This window comes from Setaria italica, chromosome VI, assembly GCF_000263155.2.
Source record: "Setaria italica strain Yugu1 chromosome VI, Setaria_italica_v2.0, whole genome shotgun sequence".
NCBI classification, from domain to species: Eukaryota; Viridiplantae; Streptophyta; class Magnoliopsida; order Poales; family Poaceae; genus Setaria; species Setaria italica.
Window position 1 is genome coordinate 8,318,314 of NC_028455.1, and position 26,801 is coordinate 8,345,114.

Sequence of the window (26,801 nt, forward strand, 5' to 3'; positions counted from 1 at the left end):
ATTTGTTGTGTATATTAGTTCTGGTACATGCCTATGATAAATTTAGTTAGTAAGCTGGTTTAGTGTTACATAGTTGTTTGTTTATTGAATTGAAGTCGTCATTGTAGTTAACTGATATATATTGCTAAGATTAATTTGGAATGCCATGTATGTTGGCAGGCATGTCAGATAGTTTAAATTTTCAAGTGTTCTATGGGTCGGGGGAGGTTAGATATGGTCCAGAAGGGGTAGATTTGAGTGGATTTCCCTGTTTCACCAAGTGTGTTCCAAGAGCAAGAGAGAACTTGGGGGGGCATTTGCAGGTGGCTTTGTAGGGACTTTGGTGTTGATAGAGATCAAGTGGATGTGTCTGTGAGGGTTGTAGTCAAAAGACACCCCGACATTAATTTTTGGGAGTTGCTTCCGCTTGAAGGAACTTCGAGCTATCGGACTTACATAAATGGTTGCACGAGAAAATTTTTACCAATCATATGGTATGTTCAACTGTTCATGAAGGGTGGATATAGCAGTCATATTGAAGAAGAAGTAGGAGGTGATGAAGTTGAAGCGGAAAAAGATGTGCAGAGTACTGAGGGTGGAAATGAAGAACTTGATTACGATGAACAAGAAGCGGGAGATGCAGAGAATGATGTTGCCTCCCTCGCACCAAATGGGGAGGCTGATGAGAGGAAAGAAATTCCTGAGTTAGTAGAGCAGCTGGAGATGGAAGGAGAGGAGGCCAATGGTGCCGTGGATGGTGACTCGTCCGATGAGGAAGATGCTTATCCTGTACCGTGAAATTGGTCAAATTATGACCATCCGCCCTACACGTCAATATTGGGGAAAATATTCCTTGGGATTACAGGGAGAATGAGGTATGCGTGGGGGCTTTGTACCAAAGTGGGGATGAAGTGAAGGTGGCTATTAAGAGATGGTGCACTTTATCTTTGCAGCGTCAGTTCAGGGTGGAAAAGAGTAGCCCGAAGGTGTATGATGTCCGCTGTGTGCGAAATGATTGCCCATTTAGGGTGCATGCATACAAGGGGAAATGGAAGGATTACTGGAAGGTGACTAGAGTGGTTGAGCACGAATGCTTGCTGGCTGAATTGGATCGATGACCTTTTCCGAGTCGAGCCTAACGTGATCGGTCCCTCCCAGTTGCCTGACGCCCCGCAGGGTCCTCCACCGGGCGCGACCCAATACCTCACAACACCACCTGCGGCGGCAGCACCAGAGGCTGCATCGGGACGACGTCCGACTCGCAACATTGGCCCGCTGGAGCCGTTGACGTACAACCAGCAGCAGACCAGAGCAGCACAGCGGGCAGCGAGGTGTGGTCGTGGTGCCGGTGAGCCTCGTTTTAGCGAGGACGCATTTAGTGTGTAGGATGACTTGTATCTTTTATCATGTGTACGATTATGTAACGTACGATGTGTGCTCATTCGCGAACTACTCTATCTAGATCAGAAGTTTAATTCTTTTCAATGATTCCATGCGTTCACTATACATGTCTAAACAATTTTGAAATAATTATTAAAACTACATAATTGAAATAATCGATAAAAAGGAAGGACAAATATGCGGCAAATAACGGAGTACATGACCTAAGGACAACACAATGAAAGGTCCAACAGTACACAACATTATCCATGAATAAACCATGAAACTAGCCAATAATAGAGACTACTGAGTACAACGAGGCCACTTTCCCTTCCTTAGGGCATCGGGATTCTCCTCGATCACTGCTTTCGCTCGACGTGCACACTCAAGCTTCCCCTCCCTCTCCTCCCTCTCCGCAGCAACACGCCTCCTTTCCTCCTCTTCCTTGTGCTCCTTCTCTGCAGCCTCCTCTCTGAGTCTCTTCTCCATCCTCTCCTTGTTCTCTGCCGCCCACCGCAAAAATGTACTGCATCTCCTCCTTATCTTCAGGCTTGATCTCAGTGTCAATCCACTGCTCAAAATCACAGAGCGGTGGAGGAGTCTGCAACAAATGCAATTGTTACAAAATAAAAAAAATCATGCAAGATGTCATATGATACAAAATAATTATAACAGAACATAAATTCCTCACCATCTTGTTAATGCGGCAATGATGAAGCGTAGGCTCAAACTGAAAGTTTGAACACATCCAATACATCTGCATGTACGTGTCCTCTGCATCGGACTTGGCTACCTTGCAAGGATCGCCGCAAAAGCACATAGGCACTGGAACACCACTAGGCAGAGGCAAAAGGTCGAAGGCATTTCCGGTCAATGGAACACCACTCCACCTTTACCATTTTTGTTGTAAGAACCTGTTGATGCCAGATTTTGACACGTGCTTAGAATCGGTGTCAAAGGAGGAGAAAGGGGGCCGATGCGGCAGACTAGAAGTTACAGTTGGGAATCGGTCGATTAAAACTACAGTGTTTCAGCCGACTGACAGAAGGAGTCGATGGAGGCTGACCAATTGGGAGCTAGAACGCCTTGACCAGTTTGGGCCTAAGGTGGGTCAGGATGAAGATTCACTGAAGAAGGAGATTGGCCCGTGGGAAAATAATAACCAACTCGGATACGAGTTGTGTTTGTAAATATTTGTTATCGTTTAAAATTAGAGATAGATCCTAGTCGGTTAGGAAATCAGTTATGGCAGGGTATAAATAGCTGCCTCGAAAGGCTTGTAAAAAAATACACATCAATCAATACAACAAATCTACTTTTTCCTCATACTTTACTCTCAAGTCGGCGACTTCGCCAAAATCTTTTTCTTTCACGAGTTCGTACGGGTTGGCAGGACTGCATCGACACGATCTCCGGCCAATCCTGTAAGTTCCGTTTATCGAGTAATATCTAAGCTTTAACTTTGGGCGCATCGCTATTGTTTCATTTAGATTTATTCACCAGTTATCGATATCAACTAGAACTATAGGTTTTATCTATCGTTTTAGTTCTATCAGCAGTTATCCAGCTTGAGATACGAACTGTCGGCTTTTTCTTTATTATTTTTATTTATCACATAGCCGATTAGATCTATTTCAAGTATTGCTTTGTAGCGTTGTTTAAATTTCTCGAATAGTTAGTTTACAATCGCTACGTGGTCATCGGTTGCCTTATAGCGGGTCACTTACACAGTAAATCGGCCGATTCACTGATACACTTTTCAAGACAGATCGAAACTTTAGCCGATCGAAACCCCTGTAGTTTAATACTTTTGTTTCCTTGTCAATCAACAGGTCAGATTGACTGGCACGCCGCGCGAACCGCACCAGGGCAACAACCCGAATAGGAGTTAAGCAGATTCTCCCGGGTCGTGTGTCCGACGCTGAGAGTCATCGGCCGATTTTCAGCGCCAACAGAACTGAAAGCAACTAACACTAATCCATACGACTAGCAGTTAACATAATAACGTGCACTGAGATTACCTTAGTTTCCTAGCTTTTCCACACCTTAGCATCCTATGGTTGTATAATATAAATATTAAAATTACATCAAACTATACTGCTAGAATTACTATGAACTAAATACCGAATACTATACTAGATTTTTTACATCTAAAACCACTAGATATTTCTAAATCTACTATACTATGAGATTGAAAAATATACCTGTTGACGATAGCTTCTTCCCCTTCTTTCCTCTCTTTCTCTCTTCCTTTCCTTCCTTCTTTCCCTCTCTGGTTCCCCTTGCACTCTCTGTAAACCGAGCGAGCGTGGCGCTTAAATAGGGCGAACTCCCGCCGGTTCATTCGGCGGTAAGGGTCCTTACCGCCGTTTCAACAGGCGAGGGTACCTCGATCTGCGCGCGCACTACTTCGGCGGCAGCGGTAAGGGGGTGAGGGCCTTACCGCTGGTTGAAACGGCGGTAGGGCTCTCCCGCCTGCTGAAATGACGGCAGGACTCGCGTAGGGGCTGTCGGATCCCTACTGCCGGTTGAAACGGCGGCGGTATGAGATCATTTTGCAAATTTTTTATTCGACTATATATTTTTACAAAATCGAAGAAAAAATATAAAAATAAAAAAATTCCCCAAACTCGGACGGCACATCGGGTGGGCACGGGCCGTTATTTTAAACCTGAAGCCAAATTCCGGGTCGGGCGCATGATTTTGAATTTAACCCGCGCGCCGACCGATGGCCCGACTAGAAAAGAAAAAAAATAAGAAAAATTCCACCACCTGCATCCATCATCCATCCCACATTCCCACCACCATGTGGCCCAGGCGCACAGCAACCAGCCCAACAAGAGCAGCCCACCAGTAGACACCCCCAGCATCTCAACCAACAATCAATACAACTAGCGTGAACAGGTGGCCCAAGTCGCCATCTTCTCCATCTGTCTTCCTCCGCCATTCCGTGTTCCCGTCGTCATCCTCCCGACGCCCAGGAGGCTCCCGCCTCTGTTCTCCTCTCCCTCTCTTAGCTGCCGCCAGATCCCAAGCGGCCATCGTCGATTCGAGCACGGGAGGCGGCCAACCACACGGGCGGGCACGCGGCCAACCACACGGGCGGGCACGCGGCTGCCCTCATCCACTAGGCCGGCGATCCAGCAACCGCCCCCAGCTCCAGCCTGGCGGCGCGCCGACCGGCCTGAGCGTGCGCCCTGCTCCGCCGTTGACGACGAGCATCTACGAGCAGAGGAGGGGAGCCGGCATCGACGAAGCGGGGAGACGTCGGGTCACCGGGTTGACCCGCGGGCCGTCGGGCCAGTTTTTTCAGCCCGATGCGCCAGTGCCTGCTCCGCCGCGCGATGCCGCTGCCGCCACCGCCTCCTCCCCGGACGCCGGGGGTCACCGGCGGGCGTCTCCTTTCCTCGCTCTCGCCCCCGCCGCGGCTCCAGTCCCGAAGGTGCCGTTGTCCCTTCCTTTTCTAGCGCATTAGCTCCCTGATCCTGTGATTGTTTGGGACGAACAGTTTCGAGCGTAACTTGTTCAGGTGCTGGTCGTAGATTCGTTCAGAGGTAGGGATGGGAAGAGAGAAGTGGACTCAGATCTCTCGAGGGATCGTTGGGGTTTGGATTCAGGCTGTCACGCACTATACTTGGGTACAGGTTGGACCTTTTGTTATCATCTACTGAGCAGGGGAATTCATTGAGCGACCGAAATGCACCGGGGAGTTCCACTCCTTCCCCTTTTGTGTGATTTTCGCTTCTGCTATGAACACGTTGTTGTGCTTCAGTTTCGAACAGCTATTTGGTGGTTTAGTGTTGCCATTCTGGATTTTGAGTTTTGTTTTCAGCTCCCGGAATCCACCACTGGTTGCATCGGACGACCAGTTCGCCTTCTGCAATCTGCTGCCTGAATGGATGTGAATATTTTGCTCCGTAGCAAAGACAGTCAGGATAGAGTGCCATTGTTGCAAAAGGCAAATTCGATGGTGCTGTTTAGTTGGGTCTTTCAGACCTTTTTCCTTTGTGAACAACTTTCAGATTATCGGACAAGAACCATCTCATGTTTGCCTGCTGACTGTTTGTTATTTTCTCATTTTGTGCGCTTTTGCCCCTGCTTTTGAATTAGACAATTAGTTCGAGCCAGTTTAGTTCATACCGCAAAAGCTGTAGTATACCTCAATATTCTTATTATGTCTCTCCCCAAAGAAAAGTTGGAAACGAGATAATCTGAAGTATTTATTTATACTACGACTAATGGCTAACACCTCATGTATGATAAAGGGGCCGTAACTTGGGACCTTTGATATCTTGGATGCTGCATATTTCTGCATCAAATTTGATGCTTAAACTAGTGGATGTAAGATAAACAATGCTCTTCCTTGTCAAGACCAAATGGTTCCAAAATTGAGCTTCTGAGGGCGCAAACCAACAAACCCACGAAAGTAACCAGAGATGCTATTGACTAAAGTTTTTCTCCAGGATTGGACTAAATGCTGGACTTAAGAATATAATTCATGTGTTTATATTTGGAAACAATTAGTTGTTCTTTCTTGTAATTGTGATGTCATCAAGGCATTGAACACTAATTATGAGTTAATTTGTTGTAGAGAGGTGCACATTTGGTATCTTTCCCCTGATGAGTTGAATGACGCCTCCCAATTGAAGATGTACATGGAGCTCCTTTCCCCTTCTGAAAGGAAGAATGCTTTGTCCATGAATGGGGAAAATTTGCAGAAAGTTGCTGTGCTGTCCCGTGCACTGGTGCGCACCACCCTCTCGAGATGTACGAAACCATCAACTACTTATCGAATTTTATTTTGCATTTCATTGAATTTTCATGCTCGTTACTGTCATTTAGATTAGGAATCAAACTAAGATGTTACACTTACACATACATATCAGGGGTACAGAAATTTTCCATTCTGGCGGTTCAAGTTGGACTATATAGTCATAAATATTTGTAATGACATGCACAACTTGGTATCACTGGAAGAAAATGGTGGTGTTTTTATTGGAGGGATTGTTCTGTTTGACCCATGTCACATGGGGATGCATACAATCATACAGGTGCATGCCTAGTGTTCTCAAGTCGTCCGACTAATCATCAATTAATTGTTCTAATCAGAACTGGGGTGATTTGATTCTAACCACGTTTAGTTGTAGAGTCACTTGATTAGTCCCAATTAGTCATGATTAATCGGCCTAGTTGATACTCAGGCGGTTAGACTCGAGTTTTGGACTTGAAAACATCACCTTCATTTGTACGTTTATCTGTATTGTAGAAGCCCATAAATGGCGAACCATCTACATACTATTGTAATGTTGGTCTTGAACGGATTCTTGTATCTAGTTACATTCTATGGACTACTAGGTGCATTCCATTCCAGTACCCATGATCTGGTCCTGAAATCCAAATTTCCCTGGCTTTCTTCTTTATTTGCAATCTTTCTAGAACTATGTAAATATGATAAATGGAATGTATCCAATAAAGCACTCTTAATGTTAAATTATGATAGTAAACACAATTATTCTTGCTTCTAAACCATTCGACGCGCCGCATGGACATGTTTCTCAGTGTTTGAGTATGGCACTGTATCTTGTCGATTATATGTTCTTGTTACTACTTTCATTTTGTGTAGGTTGAGCATGTTTTGGCAATAGTGCTATAGAATTACTGATATGATTTCTGCTAATTTGTTTCGACTAGACTAGATACAGATTGTAAAATCGATCCAAGATTGTTTGAGTTTAAGAAGAACAAATTTGGCAAACCTGAGGTAAGAGGTTACAAATAAACTTTTACAGTGCTATCTTTTCTGTAATCAAGAGGTCGATTAATTTTGCTTTTGTTTGTCACCATGTTTGATCAGATACTGTGGCGGGCTGATGATGATAGGATAGAGTGGCCTTTGCATTTCAATATTTCGCACACATCGTCTTTGATTGCCTGTGGAGTTACTATGGATGCTCCTGTATGTTCCTTTTCGTAACTGATTACCAAATTAGAGGAAAGAAAAGTATACACCTATATTTATTCAACCAATATTGCTGTTTACTATGCTTTCTCAGATTGGGATTGACATTGAGGAGAAGAAACGAAACACAGCCAAGAATGTTTTATCTCTTGCTGACCGTTATTTCACCCCTTCTGAATTCGATCATCTAGTCAACCTTCCTGATCCTGATGCTCAGCAAAAGGAATTCATCAAACTATGGACTCTTAAAGTGAGTAAGAGCTTCTCTGATCCTATATTTAAATCTAACTGTTTATACAATTAATTCATGCTATTAGTTTAAATTCATTAGAGCGTTGATTTATCCAGCGCAAAGCTAGTGATTATTAACTGAACCAGAAACCTACCACTTGGGGCATACCGTGACCAACTTCACTGCCCTTTTCTGTAGTGATGCAAGTATGTATTTTAGAGCAATCCTATTGGTGCTAGCGTGTTCACTGTTGATGTTAGCTGTTTGATAGGGTTTTGATGGATCATATTAAAGGAGATGCAATGGTTGCATGGATGGTCATTTCATGAATAACCCCTCAAATGAAATCATCTATGACCTCACCTTCGCACGCACCTTGGTTCCAATTCATTTGGATATCATTGAACGGCTTAGTTGTCATTTCCTACATAAGCTAGACATTAACAGTAATGATTTACTGACATGATGCTGCGAAAGACATTGCTTACATGGATATCATTGATGCCTGAATCTTTTTTAGGAAGCATACGTAAAAGCTCTTGGAAGAGGGTTTTCAGGTGCTCCTTTCAATAAATTCTCAATCATATTGGCAGCTAATAATGGAATTCAAATTTCTGTGGTATGTAGTTCTTTTTCCTCCTTTCTCCTTGTTGCTATGCAACTTACAAGGAATGATCTTGTGCCTACGAAAGCACTTGAAAATGCTGATATATCTTTTATTTCTGTTCAACTTTCTAGGAACCAAAAGCACTCAACGATTCCAACTCTAGTTGTGACTGTCTGTCCGAGAATTGGAAATTCGCACTTGCTGAGCTATATGGTTCTTATTACATGGCAGCTTGTATGGAAGATGACTCGAGAAGTTCAGGTCTGTTCTTTGAATATTTCAGCTTGCATACAAACTCTAGTGTCACCCTGTTTTTTTTCCCAGACATTTTCACTGCATGTTACAGGTTCTGAAGATGATCGATCACCACTAGGCTTGAAAGTATGGAAAACCATTCCGTTCTTAGAAGACATACTTGTTTCTGGAACAGAAGCTGTAAAATTTATCAGTTGACTGTGCTAGAGTATATGGCATTGTGATATGGATTTGAGCCATTTATGGGGAGAAGCTCTGATCATTTTTCTGGTATTGAGGGGAAACTGACCACTGACGTCGCGCTATAGTTGGGGCTATGGAAATTCGGCAGCATATACTCTCAATAAAGACTTCGTTATTAGCTGCAAGGCTACCACAACAACCTGCTTTTGAAGGGACAAACCATTCTTTTATTGTTACTGTAGCAGGCTTGCATTCGACTGATTAGTCAAGGATGTCAGCAGTTGCTATCTGACGTATTTTTGGAGTTGCATCTATATGTATGGCTAGACTTCCACCTTTGAAAAGTTCGGTGCAGCATATCTTGATTCGAATGCTGTACGAATCATTGTGGTTCTAGAATGCATCTTTATGATTGGAATGTAACACGTAGGCTTTCGATGCTGTAATAGAATGATGTCTTGCTGCTGAGGAATCAGTTAGGATTCCTACGCCGATTGCAGTTGATGTAGTACGTTAACATTTTTCAATGACCAAATTGCCTCTCTCCTGTGAGCCCAATAACAGGTCATGCTCCGTTTTTTTTTTGATAGGTCATGTAGCTTTTGGTAATTCGTTTGAGCATAGCTTTTTAGTCTGACGTATATGACCCATGCAGTAGAAAAAGAATTGCCACAACTGTGGCTATGAATTAAAAAAACTCGCCAAGCTTGTGATGACATCGATCAAACAGGCCCGTCTGTACTCTAGCTGCTTCAACTTCCTCAGCCAGAAAGTGTGATGGCTGTTGTGCAATAAGCAGTAGTTTGTGTTTAAAATCGTTTCAGGCAAAAGATATTGCATCATTTGCTTTTTCATAAGATCCATGTTACCTCCCTGATCTGTTTGTGCGTGTAGAACTAACCTGCAAGCGCGAAATTTTGTTTAAGGTAGAACGACATACTTTTGGTTACACATGTGCCTTCTAATTTCTTGTACGAGGTACTACTACATTCCTTCCTTTTTTTTTAACTTTGAAACACGTGGAACATACTATGCCCGTCAAACAAATTGTAAGAGGGATATATTGTGTATAGTTGATGGATTATACTGTATTGAGGTCTCGGTCGGTATAACCGGATGTTGGGGGGAAATATTAACGACCTCCTAATGACCCTTAAAACAACAATCATGAAGGCCCAGGTCCACCTAGCGACGATTGCTGCCGGCCCAGCATGAGCGGGGAACATCACGCTCCGTCTCTCCCGACCCAGACCCCCAGGGTCGGGCACCCCCGACCCCTCGATGGCAAAACTCCGCTTCGCCCGACCCACGGTCCTAGGGTCGGATGCGTCCGACCCCTCGCCGCAAGGTTCCGCCTCGCCTGACCCCGGGCGTGGGGGGTTGGACTCATCCGAGCCCACAGGACAAGGATCCGCCTCGGGCGCGGACCGGCAGACGAGGGCGCGGATCTCGTGAGCCCCTCACTGATCTTGCCATAAATGCACCGCGGCTCTGACACGCAGAAAGGCGCCCGCGCCCCTCGACGTGACCGCCGCAAGTACCCGGGTGGGACACTGTAGCCGCGACCGCACAGGCTACAGTGGCCGCGATCGCACAGGCTACAGTGGCCGCGGCTCCCCTTGATTTGTCAAGAGGCACTCATGGCCTGCACCGCCTGGAACAGGAGGGAGTTCCGCCCGCTCTCGCGCCTCGCGTATCTGGTGACAGGGACGCAACGTCCGTGTTCCACAGGCCGCAAGCAGGACAACAGGGGTAAGCCGTCTTCCCCGACGCGCACAGTTGCCATAACCGAACACCATCATCATGCTTGGCGGCAGCGGTCGCCAGGAGGATCGTCGATAGGATCTAAGGGCAGCCGCCCTCCTCCGGTGGACGTGCTGACAGGGGCCGAAGGCTGGAGCAGGAGGCGGCGACCCAGGGATTTGGTCCCTCTCCTTGTATTTTACTTTACTTAGCTTATCTCTTTTACTTCTCCTCACACCTGACTCATCTGTAACCCCGAGCTCTCCTTGCGCTATAAAAGGTGAACCAGGGGCCCTGAGACAGGGGGACTCTCAAGCCAACAGAACCCACATACTCTCCCTTAGAGCATCAGTGCACACCCAAGAGACTTGGGACCAGCTCCCTCTCTCGCCCACCTGTAACCCCTACTACAGACCCCGCGTGGGTAACACGAGCAGCTCCTCATACTGGACGTAGAGCTTTTCCTTGCCCGAACCAGTCTAAACCCCGTGTCTCCCACGCCACCATCCGAAGCCTTACACGCATAAAAGAAATTTACTAGCTGTAGTCTTGATCCACTAATCTTGACAACGACAGTTGGCGCGCCAGGTAGGGGACCATTGCGCGTACATCACCGGCTTCAGATGGCCAGCCACGACGCCGGTTTTGCTCCGAGCTCCCTCGTCCGCTTCGGGAGTCTGGACTTCCTAGCCACCAGGGAGGGGATCGAGCTGATCCCTCTCCTTGTCTTACCCGCTCGCCCCATCATCTCTGGCTCCGCTGCCGGGGTAGTGGCGAGCGGCCGGGCGCGCGCCGAGGGGCCTCCTTCGGAGGAGCGGCCCTTTGGGCTGCGCAACGCCACGCCGACCTACGGTCGTCTCCTAGCACGGTCTATGACCGTGCCGCCCACGAGCAACGAGCTCGTGGGCGTGGCGAGGACAACTTCCGACGCCGGCTCCAACAACGGGAGCCACCACCCCTCGCGTGAGTGCTTCATGGCCGACATGCATTCCGAGGGATCCAATGATGACAGCACCGAAGGGAGGCAGCGGACTCCCCCACCGCGCGCCGCGGCCACGACTGGGGCCCCTGCCAGGGCCCCGGTGCGACCACGACAGCCGGAGGCGCGCGCGGCGTCCCGCCAGGAGGTCGAGCGCCCCCGCAACGAAGGCGGGGCACGACAACGGGCGTGCGATGTCCAGCAATGCATCTGCGTGGACGAAGATCGCCCTCAGCTCTTCGCCCGTGCCAATCAGAATATCGCCGCAGCGGCGGCCCTACTTCGACGACTCCCGGAGCCGGCGATGCCCGAGGAGCGTCAGGCGCACCAGGAGGTGCGCAACCTGCTCAAGTGCACCGCCGTCCAGCAGGCGGAGAGTTCCACATCCCGGCGACGCGGGCAAAACGCCAGTAGGGCAGCGTCCACCGCACCTCCCGAGAGGCGGGGGGAATCTGTCCACCAGCCTCCCCACAGGGCGAACCAGGCTGCGCCCGCTCGATGGACCCCGCCACCCGCAAGAGGCGGGGCTCAGTCCGTTCACCGGCGCATCGGCCCCGTCCGCGATGCCCGCGACACACTGGACGCGCGGCGGCGCTCCCGCGCGGACAGGGAGGAGGGGGTGGACCTACCACGTCCACCGTGGTGGCCGCTACGACAGCGAAGAAGATCGCAGCCCGAGCCCCGACCCAGCGGGGTCCAGGGCCTTCTCCGCGCGCATCCTGAACGCGCCATTCCCGGCGCGCTTCAGGCAGCCCATGAACGTGGCCAAGTACTCCATGGAGATGAACCCTGAGCTATGGCTCAGTGACTACCGGCTTGCATGTCAGGCCAGTGGGACGGACGATGACCTGTTCATCATCCGCAACCTCCCACTCTTCCTGGCCGACTCGGCGCGAGCCTGGCTGGAGCACATCCCTTCGGGTCGTACCTGTAGCTGGAACGACCTCAAGGAGATCTTCGTGGGGAACTTCCAGGGCACGTACATACGCCCTGGCAATTCCTGGGACCTCAGGAGCTGCCGCCAGGGGTCAGACGAGTCCCTCCGGGACTACATCCGGCGCTTCTCCAGGAAGCGCACCGAGCTCTCCAACATCGCGGATGCCGACGTCATAGGAGCTTTCCTGGCAGGAACTTCCTGCCGGCCCATTGTCCACGAGTTGGGACGCTGGGGCCCGCGGACCACGGAGGAGCTCCTCAACATCGCCACCAGCTTCGCCTCGGGCAAAGAGGCCGTCGGGGCGATCTTCAACCGCTCCAAGGGTAAGGCAAAGCGGGAGGAGGACGTCGACGAAGGCACCTCCAACCACCAATAGAAGAAGAAGAATAAGCAGCGGCGCGAGGCTCACCTCGTGGCCGTTGCTGAGCGCAAGCGGGGGCAGCCCCCCCCCCCCACAGAGGGCACCCCCGGTTTCTTCAACGAGCTACTCGAGGGACCGTGCCCGAACCACGAGTTCCCTGCGAAGCATGTCTACAAAGACTGCAACCTCATGAAGAGGTATTTTGTAGGTAACCCAGTGAAGGGCGACCGGAGACGGAAGCCCGAAGAGGAGAAGAAGGACGGCGAGGAGAAGGAAGATGGCTTTCCCAAGGTGGACGGCTGCTTCATGATCTTCGGCGGGCCGGCGGCTTACGACTCCAAGCGCCACTGGAAGCTGGAGCGTCGCGAGGTCTACGCGGCCGAGCCTGCTACACCGGCCTTCCTCGACTGGTCGGGATCTGCAATCACCTTCGATCGATCCGACCACCCGAGGCGCGTCCTGCAGCCAGGACACTACCCGCTCGTCGTCGACCCCGTTGTCGGCACAACACGCCTCACCAAGGTGCTCATGGATGGAGGCAGCGGCCTCAACATCCTCTACGCTGAGACTCTCGATGCCATGGGGATCGACCGCTCCCGCCTCCGCCCCAGCAAGGCCCATTCCATGGCATCGTGCTGAGGAAACAGGTGATGCCTCTTGGGCAGATCGACCTTCTCGTCACTTTCGGGACTCCTTCCAACTACAGGAAGGAGGTCCTCACCTTCGAGGTGGTGGGTTTCTGTGGAACCTACCAGGCCATCTTGGGGAGGTCGTGCTACGCCAAGTTCATGGCCATCCCCAACTATACCTACCTCAAGCTCAAGCTGCCGGGGCCCAACGGGGTCATCACCGTCGGCACGTCTTTCCAGAAGGCGTATGAGTGTGACGTGGAGTGTTGCGAGTACGCCGCAGCCATCACCTGCACAGAGGATCCTGCAGTCTAGCTCGCGGAGAGCGCCGAGGACCAGCCCGACTCCAAGCAGTCTGACACCTCCTTCGAGGCCACCAAAGGCGTCAAGGAGGTCCCCCTCGACCCTAGCAGCTCCGACGGCCGGATCGTACGGATCGGCGCTACCCTATCTCCCAAATAGGAAAGCGCGCTCGTCGACTTCCTCCGCGCGAATAGCGACGTTTTCACGTGGAAACCCTTGGACATGCCCGGCATCCCGAGGGAAGTCGCCGAGCACTCCTTGAACATCAAGGCCGGCTCCAAACCGGTGAAGCAAAGCTTGCGTCGTTTTGATGAGGAGAGGCGCAAGGCCATTGGCGAGGAGCTCCAGAAGCTTTTGGCGGCCGGATTCATCAAGGAAGTGTACCACCCCGAGTGGCTAGCTAATCCTGTTCTTGTACGAAAAAAGAATGGAAAATGGAGGATGTGTGTTGATTATACCGGTCTCAACAAGGCGTGTCCAAAGGATCCGTTTCCTTTGCCACGTATAGATCAGATAGTCGACTCAACCGCCGGGTGTGAAACCCTTAGCTTCCTTGACGCGTATTCTGGCTACCATCAAATCACGATGAAAGAGTCCGACCAGCTCGCGACCTCTTTCATTACCCCTTTCGGCCCTTATTGCTACGTTAAGATGCCATTTGGCCTCAAAAACGCGGGGGCTACGTTCCAGCGATGCATGCTTAAGTGTTTCGGGGACCTCATCGGGTGAACCGTTGAAGCTTACGTAGACGACATCGTAGTCAAATCCAAGAAGGGCGATCAGCTCGTCCCCGACCTTGAACTAGCCTTCGAAAGGCTAAGAGACAAGCGCATCAAGCTCAACCCTAAAAAGTGCATTTTCGGGGTTCCGAGGGGCATGCTGCTAGGTTTCATTGTCTCCGTGCGCGGCATCGAAGCCAACCCGGAGAAAATAGCAGCCATCAGCGACATGGGGCCGATTCGAAACATAAAGGGAGTCCAGCGCGTCACAGGATGCTTGGCGGCCCTGAGCGGTTTCATCTCGTGCCTCGGTGAACGGGAGCTCCCTCTCTACTGACTCCTGAAAAAGACCGACCGCTTCATGTGGACCACCAAGGCCTAGGAGGCACTTGACCGGCTCAAGAACCTCTTGACGAAGGCCCCGATCCTGGTCCCACCAACCGACGGGGAGCCCCTCCTACTCTACATCGCGGCGACCACCCAGGTGGTCAGCGCGGCTCTGGTGGTGGAACAAGAGGAGGAGGGACACGCCCTCAAGGTGCAGCGCCCGGTGTACTTCATCAGCTAGGTCTTTTCCAAGTCCAAGGCGTGCTACTCGCAGATCCAGAAGCTTATCTACGCCGTCCTCATCATGAAGAGGAAGCTACGCCACTACTTCACCTCCCATCCCGTGACGGTTGGCTCGTCGTTCCCCCTCGGCGAAGTGATCCGGAATCAGGACGCCATGGGACGGATCGCGAAGTGGGCACTCGAGCTCATGGACTAGGGCATCACCTACGCCCCCCCCCCGTACAACCATCAAGTCTCAGGTACTCGCCGACTTTATCGCAGAGTGGACGGAGATCCAGACGCCATCCGCGCCGGAGGAGCAGGAGTACTGGACAATGTACTTCGACGGGTCGTTGATGAAGGCCCACGCCGGAGCGGGTCTGGTCTTCGTCTCTCCTCTCAGCGTGCGTATGAGGTACATGATCCACCTCCACTTTCCTGCATCTAATAATGTCGCTAAGTACGAGGTTCTCCTCAACGGGCTTCGCATCGCCATCGAGCTAGGCATCCGACGACTGGACATCCGAGGCGACTCTCAGCTAGTCATCGAACAAGTCATGAAGGAGTGGAGCTGCCACGACCCCAAGATGGCGGCGTACTACGACGAGGTCCGCAAGCTCGAAGACAAGTTTGGCGGACTAGAACTCAACCACGTCGCAAGACGCTTCAACGAGGCAGCTGACGAGCTGGCAAAGGCGGCATCCGACCGAAAGCCCATCCCCGACGGCGTCTTCGTCAGCGACCAGTACAAGCCCTCTATCCGCTACAAAGAGCCGGGAAGGGTCGGCGATGCGCCACCTGCCCCAAACTCGGACGCTGACCCAGGAGAGGTCGGCAACGCGCCACCTGCCCAGGGATCGGGCATCGACCCTGAGGTCATGGAGATTGATGCGAACCCAGTAGAGGGGCCCGACCCCCCGTCTGACTGGAGAGCCTCGTACCTCGACTACCTCATCCGCGAGACACTCCCGGCGAACAAGACGGAGGCACGTAGGATTGCGCGTTGCGCCAAATCCTTCGTCATCATTGACCAGGAGCTCTCCATCTGCCTTGGACCCAAAGGCCGATCCCTCCGACCCCGAGGTCATGGAGATTGATGTGAACCCAGCAGAGGGGCCCGACCCCCCGTCTGACTGGAGAGCCTCGTACCTCGACTACCTCATCCGCGAGACACTCCCGACGAACAAGACGGAGGCACGTAGGATTGCGCGTCGCGCCAAATCCTTCGTCATCATTGACCAGGAGCTCTACAAGCGGAGCCACACCGGCATCCTCCAGCACTGCATCCCGATCGAGCAGAGAAAGGCGTTGATTGAGGACATCCACACCGGAGCCTGCGGCCACCACGCCGCACCAAGAACCCTCATTGGGAACGCCTTCCGGCAGGGCTTCTACTGGCTGACGACGGTCGTCGACACCACCCACGTGGTATGCACCTGCGAAGGGTGCCAGTTCTTCGCGCGCCAAACTCATCTGCTCGCACAGGCACTCCAGACCATCCCCATCATGTGGCCCTTCACGGTCTGGGGTCTGGACCTTGTCGGGCCCTTCAAGAAAGCGCCCGGGGGCTTCACCCACCTGCTTGTCGCCGTCGACAAATTCTCCAAGTGGATCGAGGCACGACCGGTCACGCAAATCAAGTCCGAGCAGGCGGTACAGTTCTTCACCGACATCATCCATCGCTTCGGAGTCCCCAACTCCATCATCACGGACAACGGCACGCAGTTCACCGGGAAGAAATTCCTCTAGTTCTGCGACGACCACCACATCTGAGTGGACTGGTCAGCCATGGCGCATCCCCGCACGAACGGACCGGTTGAACGGGCCAATGGCATGATACTCCAGGGTCTCAAGCCATGGATCTTCGACCGCCTCAAAAAGTTTGGCGGCCGGTGGGTTGCGGAGCTCCCCGCGGTCCTATGGAGTCTGAGGACGACCCCCAGTAGGGCGACCAGCTTCACCCCATTTTTCATGGTCTACGGGTCCGAGGCAATCCTCCCCACCGACCTGGAGTACAGATCGCCGAGGGTCAAGGCGTACGACGAACAGGGGAACCAGACATCGCTCGAAGACGCACAAGACCAGCTCGATGAAGCGCGCGATGTGGCCCTGCTGCACTCGGCCAAGTACCAGCAGGCCTTACGACGATACCACAGTCGTAAGGTGCGAGGCTGAGCCTTCAACGTCGGTGACCTGGTGCTCCGCCTCGTCCATGACAACAAAGGCCGGAACAAGCTGACCCCTCCATGGGAAGGCCCCTTCATCATCGCGCAAGTACTGCGGCCAGGCACGTACAAGCTGGCAACCCCTGACGGACAGATCTTCAACAATGCTTGGAACATAGAGTAGCTACAACGCTTCTACCCTTAGTTTCTGTTTTCGAGTTTTGTACATCCATACCCTTGTAACTTGTTAATTCACGGAAAAGGGCAGTTTTGAGTTGATTCGTTCGAGTTTCGTACCGAACTCAGGGATATCCGACCCGGGCTCTGCCCCAGGGTCGCATATCCCTCGGGGGCTACCAGGGGCTCCGGCTCAAGTCACTTGACATCTTCTCAAAACACCATTTCTCCGAGCTGACTCTCTTCCTAAATGTTTGGGCGTGAAAAGGAAAGAGTGCAGGAACGACGCTCAGGCAAGACTGATTAGACTGCGAAATACCTACGCCCCAGCGGCTACGGTGCCTTCGCTCATCAGCGCTTACTGACGCACTCGACTTGCACTCTAAACTTTCCAAACCCAAAAAACAAGAAAGAGGGTCGAAAACTTTTTTCAACAAGTTATAGAAAAGGCCTCTGTGGCCATAACAAAAGCAAGTCCAAAGTTGACTAACATATTTACATTCTGGGGCGTCTAAGCCCGATACAGCTAGCTCGTCCTTGGGTCTTCGGGCGGGACGGCTTCATCCTCTAGAAGCTTCACCAAGGTCTCCGCTGGGTTGAGCACCGATGCGTCGATCTTGTTCAGGTCGGCCTTGGAGTAGCTGGAGGCGTACCCCCGCTCATCCCGGCGAAGTTGATGCCGGAATAGTGGGAGCCGAAGACGCCGAAGGCCCGCCTCACACCGACGTGGAGCGCCTCCAGAGCGATCTCGCGGGCCCGCTGGTACGTCTCACGGACACGAGCCACCAACGAACTCGTCCCCTCCCCCTGGACCATGCCGAGGCCGTCGCAGACAACACGAACCTCCCTCAACCGGGTGAGTTCGTCTGCAAGGCCCGTCCAGAAAAACCCGCCAAGTCAGAAACCATCGCAACACCACAAACGCAAAAGAGACAAGAAGAGCCTTACCCTCGGACTGAGCCTTCAGCTCACGCTCCCGGTCGAGCCCCTGGGCCACGGCGGTCTGAAGCCCGTGCACTTGCACGTGGAGCTGACTGACCTCCGCCCTGAGCTCTGTCGCCATCTTCTTGGCCTCGTCCTTCCGGGTCGCCTCGAAGTCCCGGTCTGCCAAGCCTTTTGCCACTCGTGCCGGATACGCTCGACGGTTTTCTGAAGGGCTTCGTATTCCCTCTTCAGCCGTGCGAGCTCCTCGGCATCGAGGCGGGCCTTCTCAGCAGCGGCCTAGAACTCCTTGCGATCAAGGCGAGCCTTCTCGACGACGGCTTGGAACTTGTCCTCCGCCCACCGTGCGTCTTCCCACGCTCCCTGCTCACGCCTGCACAGGTCGTCGATGACTTGTTGAGCGGCGGCAACCTGCGTGGTCAGCTCCCTGGTCCGCTTCCTCTCCACAGAGAAGCGTTCCCAGAGCCCCCGCTCGAGCCGGAGGAACTCGGACTTCCCTCGGCTGCAGTCCTGGAGGGCCTACAAAACAATTTACGCCCAGCAACGAAGAGATAAGAGGAAAACAACCACCGGGGAAAACACCATACCTGGCTACCAGGAACGACGACGCCGTCCAGCTCCCCCATCGCGGAAGACAGGGCAGCGTGGACATTTGCAAGCCCACCCTGCACCGCCTACCACTTGACCCACTCCTCGACATCGTCCAGCACGAAGAGGGGCCGCTGCGGGTCATTGCGTAACCTCCAGCGCAGGATAGGCCCAACCCACGCCTTGGGAACGGGATTAACTGGGGCAAGGGTGGGAGCCGCTCTGGCCGCCCTCGACGCCGCCGTCTCCGACACCGCCGCTGGGGCAGGTGCCACCACCTCTGACGCCGCTGGCCTCAACGATGGCCCCGGCACGTCCGCCACCATCTCCGTCGCGGCTGCCGGAGCGGGCGTTCCCGTCTCTGCCACCGCCACGGCCTCCGTCATGGCCGCCGGGGCAGGCGTCCCCACCTCCGTCATGATCTCCGGGGCAGGCGTTCCCGCCCCTGCCACCACTGGCGTCTCCGTCGCGGCTGCTGGGGCAGGCATCCCCACCTCCTCCGCTGCCGGCGCCTCCGTCGCGGTCGCTGGGGCAACCATCCCCACCTCCGCCGCCGCCATCTCCGTCACCTTCGCCGGACCCACAGGCTACTCCTCCGCCTCGTCGTCGAGGTCTATCACCTCGCCGGTCAGAGGGACCCCAGGGGCAACACCTTGCCCCGCAGGGTCGGCCGCGGAGGAGCTTGGAGGAGCAGGGGTCGGACCCTGCCCCATGCCCGGCTGCGGCATCCTACCTTCGATTGCCGTCGTTGAGGCCCCTCTGCGGTAGGTTCCGTGGTCTCCCTGGCGACACCGCCGCTAGCCGCCAACAGGGTCGTGGATCGCCCCGCAGAGGCGGACGACACCCGCAACACCTTCTTCGGCGCCAGCGGCGGGACAAAGTCCCGAGGGGCGCTGTGAAGCAAAAGCAACATCATCAAAAAATGGCTTGACGCTAGGGAAGGAATAAGATGCGCGAGGAATTTCCACTTACACTCCCTCAGCACGGGGACGGCGGGTGCGTTTCGCCTCCGAGCCCGACGCCAACCTTGGGGCATCTGGTAGCGGCCGCTTGCTGCTACCCCTCTGCTCTTGGGACGTAGGCAGAGGGTTGGGGGTCGGCTTCGTCGACTCCTGAGGCGCGCCCCGCGCCGACCCCTAGGGCGCGGCCCTAGAGCTTTGCGGGGTCGAGTCCTGGGTGGGCGGTCCGCTCGGCTCGTCCCCCGCGTCCGTTTGGGGGCGCTGCTCCCAGATGACGAGCGCGCCCGGCCGGGGGGCCAGAACGAACTCCTCCTCCTCTTCCTCCTCCTCATCTTCATCGTTGTCATCGTCGTCGTCCGACACGACATTGCCTTGCCACCGCCGTTGGAACTCCTTGGCGGCCTTCCGTTTCTTCCTCGCTGTCTCCTTGTCTTTGCGCCTCTTCTGCTTCTCGGCGAGGAGGCGGTTCTGCTGCCGCCGCTCAGCGTCCTCTGGCACCGGCGGGCGGGAGTCAACGACATTGGCCATGTGACCCTGCAGACACGAAAACTCCGCGTTAGAGCGGCTAACCAAGAAATGCTAGAAAAAAGAACACGAGCGTGAAGTCCTCACCAGATCGACGAAATTCTCGTCCGGGTGCATCAGAGGGTGGAAACCACATTGTCGATTGAAGGATATCACACATATACAAGACTAGACACACAGATAAACACAACAAACACAAAACAGATGGCACACTGACTAGGATATTATACCTAGTTATGGAACAAAACACAAAGGGCAGGTAGCATGGAGTAGTATCTGAAGATGAACACACATCTGAGTGTGTGGCATCAAGATCACCGACCTTATTGGAATATAAAGAGAGACAAACAAATACGTACTAAACATGGCAGCTTTAAGCAGTGGATACGATATCCAATTATTCAGCACAAGGACGATCCAGTTGGATGCATTTGCTTAAGCAACCACGGTGGCAGCGCCAACGTGCACGTTGCACAATCTTCCAGAACGCGGGTTTCCTGTCTAACTTCTAGAAGATATGAAGCCATACATCGCATGACTGGAAGCAGCCCAACCTGATAAAGATTCCCCTACGCAGCAAAATCAGAGGGCAGAGCGGCTCAAAGAAGCTTGGTGCAACATACTTCCATGCGCAGCACTTGCAGGACACGATGAATACACGACAAGAAGATTAGCTACCACGACATTTCATACGTGTCCACCTTTGCCTACAAACTAGGACTATCTTATATAAATAGCTATCCAAGATGCAACACACTTTCATCTCTTCAAGCTACGACCTTTCCACATGGTAACCACTTTAAAACTGAAGTAAACATGAAGGCGTTATCGTAACCAAAAGCGCAGGTATGAATTTTCCATTGTTCAAATCATTTCTTCCTTTGTACAATGCATCAAATCTCTACTACTCCAACATGAAAGCTGAGGAACTACTTTAAATGTCGCAAAACTATGTCGTCTATTTAGATACCAAAGAAACTATTGTTTTGATCATATTGCGCAAGACCTAAGCCCGTAGAACAGATGTGAGAGAAATGAGTCATTCTATCTTCACTGCCTCCATTACTATTATGCCAACGCAGCGAACACCTCCGCCGCAAATAAGAAAGCAACTTACTATAGTGATTTCATAGATAACATAGGTGGAGCAATAAAATCAGCCTACGATGATGCCATTCACAATATCACAAGCGAAGAGAAATTGACTTTGGTCGATCACAACCACACCAACCTATTGAAGACTTAGAAAGAGAAGGAATCAGCTATGCCTTGGGCATGGATTTTTGAAGACACATGTGTCGCTCAAATGAAACGCTTGAAAAAGATAGAAAATCAACATCGCAACTTCATCGCTGAGATCGTAGAGCTATCAGCCGATTACAGCAACGTACTTCCTCTTGCAATTTCTTCAAATACAGGCAATGCTACTGCTTCGAACGCTGTCACACTTACATACACAGGAAATACTCTTCCACAATCTACTCTTGAGATGTTCACTGACCAGTTGGTCCACTTAGTCGACAAGCACTACTGTTAGATGTGTTTATTTATTTTAATACTCGCTCTGTATGTACTATGTTACTATGTCACTTGTTTCAGTAACAACTTGTTTACTTTTCCATACAAATAAAGGCACCGTGAATATGATCTTTTCCATACAAGCAAAGGCAAACGTGAATGTGATTATTATGCAGTTATCTTGCTTAACTCCCATTCCAATCTCTTACCTCCGCACTGATGAATTTGTAGAATTAATTACGCAACTTCTTCAAAGCTAATACTTATACTATCGTATGCACACATTAATAGTCATTATTAAAATTATAATTTGTTCCGTCACATCAAAATAAAGATCTAAATATAAGCGTATGCAGCTGTCTGATTTTTTAAATTAGACATATGACGCTCTTGATGCTAATACACGAATATCAATTCTTTTAATAAAAATTTGTTCTGAAAATTGACGTGCCGCCAGACTCTAGTATACCGAAAAACGGATAGGAAATCCGAACCCCTCGTTAACAAGCCACAAGCCAGCCCACGGTGGGCAAATCGATCCGCGGGCCCCGCCCATCGGTTTCGCCGACACGCGCCTCGTTCCCATCGATCCGACCCCACTCGCCGGCCGGCCGCCCGGCCCGCACGCTATAAACCAAAAACGGAGCCCATCGTCGATGCGCCACCTCCTGCTCCGCCGCCGCGCGATGCCGCTCCCGCCGCCGGCTTCACCGCCTCCGCCCCGGATGCCGGGGGTCGCCGGCGCGCGCCTCTTCTCCTCGCTTCCGCCGCCGCTGCCCCTCCAGTCGCGAAGGTACCGCCCGCTCTTCCTCCCGTCCGTCAGCTCTCTGGTCCTGTGGTTGTTTGGCCGTCTTCGAGCGGAGCCAGTTTAATGCTGGTTGCAGATTCGTGCGGAGACAGCGGTTAAAGGTTCAGTTTAATTGAACTGAGAATTTGTGGGGTTAGCAATCAGGGGCTCTAGTTTGGTGGAGGTTGGAATAGTGTCGAGATCCGTGAGTTTGGGGAACTCGTTAAGCGTCCGCAATGGTTCGGGAAATTCCAGCGCCACCTACCCATTTTGCTGTGATTTCGTGTTCAGCGTGAACGCGTCTGTGTGGCTTGAGGTGGAGCGACCATTCGCTGGTTAATTTCGATGTTATGATCTATAGATTTATGTTGCGTTACAGCTCCTGGAATGTGGTAGCTGCCACTACTCTCTTGCCTTGTTCCTGTGTGGATAGTTCCACTTCTGCAGTGTGATGAGTGTAAGCGTTTTTCTTCCTTGTATCATAGACAGACCGTGATACAGGGGCTTTTATCTAGGAAAATTTAATGGTGCCATTTAGCATAGTTGAGACTTTCAGAAACCCTTCGCAAATGAACCACGTTCAGGTTATTGGATTGCTCATGTCTGCTTGCTGACAATTTTACCGTTTTCTGCACTCTTGGGCCTCTGTTCCTGAATTAGTTTTCAACAGCTCGGACGAACCTCGTATGTCTTATTTTATCTCACGTGAAAAAAGCTGGGAACGAAATAGTTTTCAGGTATGCTTAAAGCATTTAGTTATGCGCTCAGAGTTGCCTGATTGCTAACAACAAATGTACAACATGAGATCAATAACCTGCCTCTCCTGGATGGTGCCATTTCTGCAGAATGTTTTAATCCCAAAACCTAATAGTATTGGCATAGCTAAATGATGCCTGTCTTTTTCAGACCAAATGATGCCAAAATTATGATTCTGAGGGAACAATCCAACAAGCGCAAGAAAGTAAATGGGGATGCTTTTGGCTGAGCTTTTTTTCCTTCTATTTCGGGCAATATAACTCATGAACATTTGAAAAACTTTTGATTATTATTTCTAGTATAATTGTGGTCTGGTACATCAAGGCATTGAAGACACTAATGTATGAGTTAATTTGTCACAGAGAGGTGCATGTTTGGTACCTTCTGCCTGATGAGCTGAATGATGCCTCCCAACTGAAGATGTACATGGACCTCCTTTCGCCTTCTGAAAGGAAGGCTGCTTTGGCTATGAATGGAGAAAAGTTTCAGAAAGGTGCAGTGCTGTCCCGTGCACTGGTGCGCACCACACTCTCGAGATGTATGAAACAATCAGCTACTTGTGAAATTTAATGTTGCATTTCATTTAAGTTTCATGCATGTTATTGTCATTTAGATAAATTCTTGTACTGATCATGAATGGGTTCATGTCTCTATTAACAGTCTAGGACATACTATCACATTCCCAATTTGTCGATACATAGTACTAAAATGCAAATGCCATTGGTTCTCTGATTCTTATACCAACTGTCCAGAACAACATAAAGAAGGCATTGCATTTGCATCAAACTAGCAGCCTTAAAAATAATGGAATGAGCACTGTCACTCTGCCATTAAACCTGCGCCTGGCAGTTTAAGCATGTACTCGGTGTTTGCATTTGGCACTTTATTCAATACACATTCTTTCTATTGTTTCATATATTGTTGAATATATCTTTGTATATCACTATAGGATTCCTGATATGATTGCCGCTGATTTCTTTGGACTAGACTAGATACAGATTGCAAAGTTGATCCAAGATCATTTGAGTTTAAGAAAAACAAATTTGGCAAACCTGAGGTAAGAAGTTGGAAGCTAAGCTTTACAGTTCTCTCTTTTTCTGCAGTTTTGCTCTATTGAATTTGCTTTTGGTTGTTGCCATGTTTAATCAGATACTGTGGCAACCTGATGACAACAGGATGGGATGGCCTTTGCATTTCAATATTTCACACACATCTTCTTTAATTGCCTGTGGCGTAACCATGGATACTCCTGTATGTTCCTTTAATTATTGACCGTCTAAACTAGAGAAGTAGAAATATCCATACTTCTGTTGCTATGGAACTTACGGAATCAATATTACTATTTTTCATCTATCTCAGATTGGCATTGACATTGAAGAGAAGAAACGGAAGACAAAAAAGAACTTTTTATCTCTTGCTCGCCGTTATTTCACCCCATCTGAAGTTGATTATCTAGATAAAATTCCGGATCCTGATGCTCAGCAAAAGGAGTTCATAAAACTATGGACTCTTAAAGTGAGTCTTTTATTGGCTCTTTACTATAACTTCCTTATTCATTTGATTCATGTTTTTGTATCACCATTCTTCAGACCACCGGTACTTTTCCTTGCAATGCGAAAAATTCTTAACTGAATGAATCTTCTACCACTCAAAGCATACTACGGCCAATTACATTGTTATAATCTACCAGCTTCTCGTGAGTTATACTGGTTAGAGCAGTGAACTCGAGGGGTCTTCCCCAGGTGGTGTCTTCCCGCTGAAGTTGAGTTTTTACATTGTCATAATCTGTAGAACTACGTATATATACTTAGTGTGGTTACATTTTATTGTTACCTTGCTAACTGTTGGATGTGAGCCCTTTGGATGGATTAGATTCGAGGAGATATGAGGGTCACATGGATGTCCATTTCATGAATTATTTATTAAGGATACAAGAACATACACCTTTGATCTAATTCATTGAAATCTCATCGGATTCCTTAGTCAACATGTCCTTCGTAAAGCGGAGACTACAAGTTGCAATAACAATATATTGATATGATGTTACAAAAGACAAGTGGTTGCTTGCATTGACTGTCTTTATTGATGTCTTAATTTTGTAGGAGGCATATGTTAAAGCTCTTGGAAGGGGGTTTTCAGGCGCTCCTTTCAATAAGTTCTCAATTGTATTGGCAGCAAAAAATGGAATCCAAATTTCTGTGGTATGCAGTTTGTCCTCATGCTTGTCATCTTCCGTGTGTGCTACATGCAATGCAAAGGGACTCTCCTAAACCACATTTGCTATGGCACTTGAACATAATTTTGTCACGGCCAAAAAATAGCTAGCAAACAAAGATTTGTGGGCCTTCAGGAGAGTGTGTCGTGCGTATGTTCGGGTCGTGGGTTGGGTGGGGCGGGTGGGGGGGGTGGGGGGGGGGGTGTGGTTTGGATTATTTCGTTTAACTCCTGGTCACACTCACACACTGCTTTCCACTAAATGTCAGTCAATGTTGTGGAATTTTCGAAGAAAAAAATATCATGTTCTTATGTGTGGCGACGTTACAAGCTTTACTGCCACACAAATGCATGTTAACAAGAAAGTCTTGTGCCTAAAAAGCAATTAAAAATTCTGATTTGTCTTAATCCTTTGCACTTTGCCAGGCACCAAAAGTATTCAATGATTCTGACTCTTGTGACTGTTTGTCCGAGAATTGGCAATTTGCACTTGCAGAGCTAAATAATTCTCATTACATGGCAGTTTGTGTAGAAGATGACTCAAGAAGTTCAGGTTTGTACTTCAAAAGTTTTGGTTTGCAGAAAAACTGTCTGTTACCCTGTTCTGTGAGTGATTTATTGTTAGGGCATGATGCAGATTCTGGGAATGGTCGTCGGCTACCTCTAGCATTGAAAATATGGAAGACTGTTCCATTCCTAGAGGATACACTTGTTTCTGGAACAGAAGCTGTAACACTTATCAGTTAGTATGTGAGAGTCTGCTATTGCCTTATGATTTCACCAGATTACAATGTGATGCAACGAATTCATATTTTGGAGAAGTATGCAGGGAAACTCTGAACATTCTTCTAGCATTGATTAACTTATTGCTGACATTGTGCCTTAGTAGGGACTTGGGAAATGCAACAGCATATATTTCAGAGTCCAGGTATTCATATTAAGACTGTTTATTAGCTGTAGCCTATCACGACAAACTATTTTGGAAGGAATAAACTGTATAAACCATTTGTTACCGTTGCAGGCTTATGTTTATTTTCAACTGGTTACTCAAAGAAGTCAAAATATTCTGTCTGATGTATCATTGGAAATGATACTTGCATGTACATACTTCTATAAGTAACATTTGAATTAGCTCTCCTTTTTTTTTTCCGTAAACATTTGAATAAGCTAGCTCTTGGAGTGTTGGATGCCATAGTGGTCTCAATATGCAAATTTGGAATAGGATTTCTAAGATTTGTCGCTGTTAAAATAAGTGTTCAGCCGATTCGGATGTGTCAAAATTATGTTTTCAAGACAGATACATAACGTTACTGCAGCTCTACAATTAGTCACCTACTCACCTGGTCTTTCTGATA

The 26,801-nt window shown here is 50.1% G+C and overlaps 3 protein-coding genes across 6 annotated transcripts; all 3 read left to right on the plus strand.

Annotated features, from left to right (window-relative positions):
• Positions 1-4,277: 4,277 nt before the first annotated feature.
• Positions 4,278-9,153, plus strand: LOC101765865 (4'-phosphopantetheinyl transferase HetI). Of its 3 annotated transcripts, none has more exons than XM_004972989.2 (8): positions 4,278-4,801; positions 5,951-6,126; positions 7,056-7,120; positions 7,214-7,315; positions 7,413-7,568; positions 8,071-8,169; positions 8,289-8,418; positions 8,504-9,153. In XM_004972989.2, the coding sequence occupies exons 1-8, from the start codon at positions 4,677-4,679 to the stop codon at positions 8,608-8,610; spliced, it is 960 nt and encodes a 319-aa protein (XP_004973046.1). In that variant the 5' UTR covers positions 4,278-4,676; the 3' UTR covers positions 8,611-9,153. The 3 variants fall into 3 exon arrangements, with proteins under 3 accessions (XP_004973046.1, XP_022683402.1, XP_022683403.1); XM_022827667.1 differs by having other exon boundaries at positions 4,675-4,801; positions 4,889-6,126; XM_022827668.1 differs by lacking the exon at positions 4,278-4,801 and adding an exon at positions 6,246-6,410 and having other exon boundaries at positions 4,808-6,126.
• Positions 9,154-15,402: 6,249 nt separating this feature from the next.
• LOC101765466 lies at positions 15,403-17,421 on the plus strand. Its single transcript, XM_004974458.1, has 3 exons — positions 15,403-15,714; positions 16,115-16,243; positions 17,341-17,421. The coding sequence occupies exons 1-3, from the start codon at positions 15,403-15,405 to the stop codon at positions 17,419-17,421; spliced, it is 522 nt and encodes a 173-aa protein (XP_004974515.1).
• Positions 17,422-22,257: 4,836 nt separating this feature from the next.
• LOC101767098 (4'-phosphopantetheinyl transferase HetI) lies at positions 22,258-26,561 on the plus strand. 2 transcript variants are annotated; one of them, XM_004972994.4, is made up of 8 exons: positions 22,258-22,482; positions 23,595-23,770; positions 24,231-24,289; positions 24,382-24,483; positions 24,592-24,747; positions 25,335-25,433; positions 25,873-25,999; positions 26,084-26,561. In XM_004972994.4, the coding sequence occupies exons 1-8, from the start codon at positions 22,346-22,348 to the stop codon at positions 26,191-26,193; spliced, it is 966 nt and encodes a 321-aa protein (XP_004973051.1). In that variant the 5' UTR covers positions 22,258-22,345; the 3' UTR covers positions 26,194-26,561. The 2 variants fall into 2 exon arrangements, with proteins under 2 accessions (XP_004973051.1, XP_004973050.1); XM_004972993.4 differs by having other exon boundaries at positions 22,260-22,482; positions 24,225-24,289.
• The last annotated feature ends 240 nt before the right edge of the window (positions 26,562-26,801 follow it).

Bases quoted from the DNA above. Each gene is read 5' to 3' on its own strand.
- LOC101765466 (XM_004974458.1), top strand. From the start codon at position 15,403: ATGGCGGCGTACTACGACGAGGTCCGCAAGCTCGAAGACAAGTTTGGC. The intron at 15,715-16,114 runs GTAGAGGGGCCC...CCGATCGAGCAG, and splicing joins TGGAGATTGATGCGAACCCA to AGAAAGGCGTTGATTGAGGA. The intron at 16,244-17,340 runs GTATGCACCTGC...GGGGGCTACCAG, and splicing joins TCGTCGACACCACCCACGTG to GGGCTCCGGCTCAAGTCACT.
- LOC101767098 (XM_004972993.4), top strand. From the start codon at position 22,346: ATGCGCCACCTCCTGCTCCGCCGCCGCGCGATGCCGCTCCCGCCGCCG. The intron at 24,484-24,591 runs GTATGTTCCTTT...CATCTATCTCAG, and splicing joins GCGTAACCATGGATACTCCT to ATTGGCATTGACATTGAAGA. The intron at 24,748-25,334 runs GTGAGTCTTTTA...TTAATTTTGTAG, and splicing joins TAAAACTATGGACTCTTAAA to GAGGCATATGTTAAAGCTCT.
- LOC101765865 (XM_004972989.2), top strand. From the start codon at position 4,677: ATGCGCCAGTGCCTGCTCCGCCGCGCGATGCCGCTGCCGCCACCGCCT. The intron at 6,127-7,055 runs GTACGAAACCAT...CGACTAGACTAG, and splicing joins GCGCACCACCCTCTCGAGAT to ATACAGATTGTAAAATCGAT. The intron at 7,121-7,213 runs GTAAGAGGTTAC...ATGTTTGATCAG, and splicing joins ACAAATTTGGCAAACCTGAG to ATACTGTGGCGGGCTGATGA.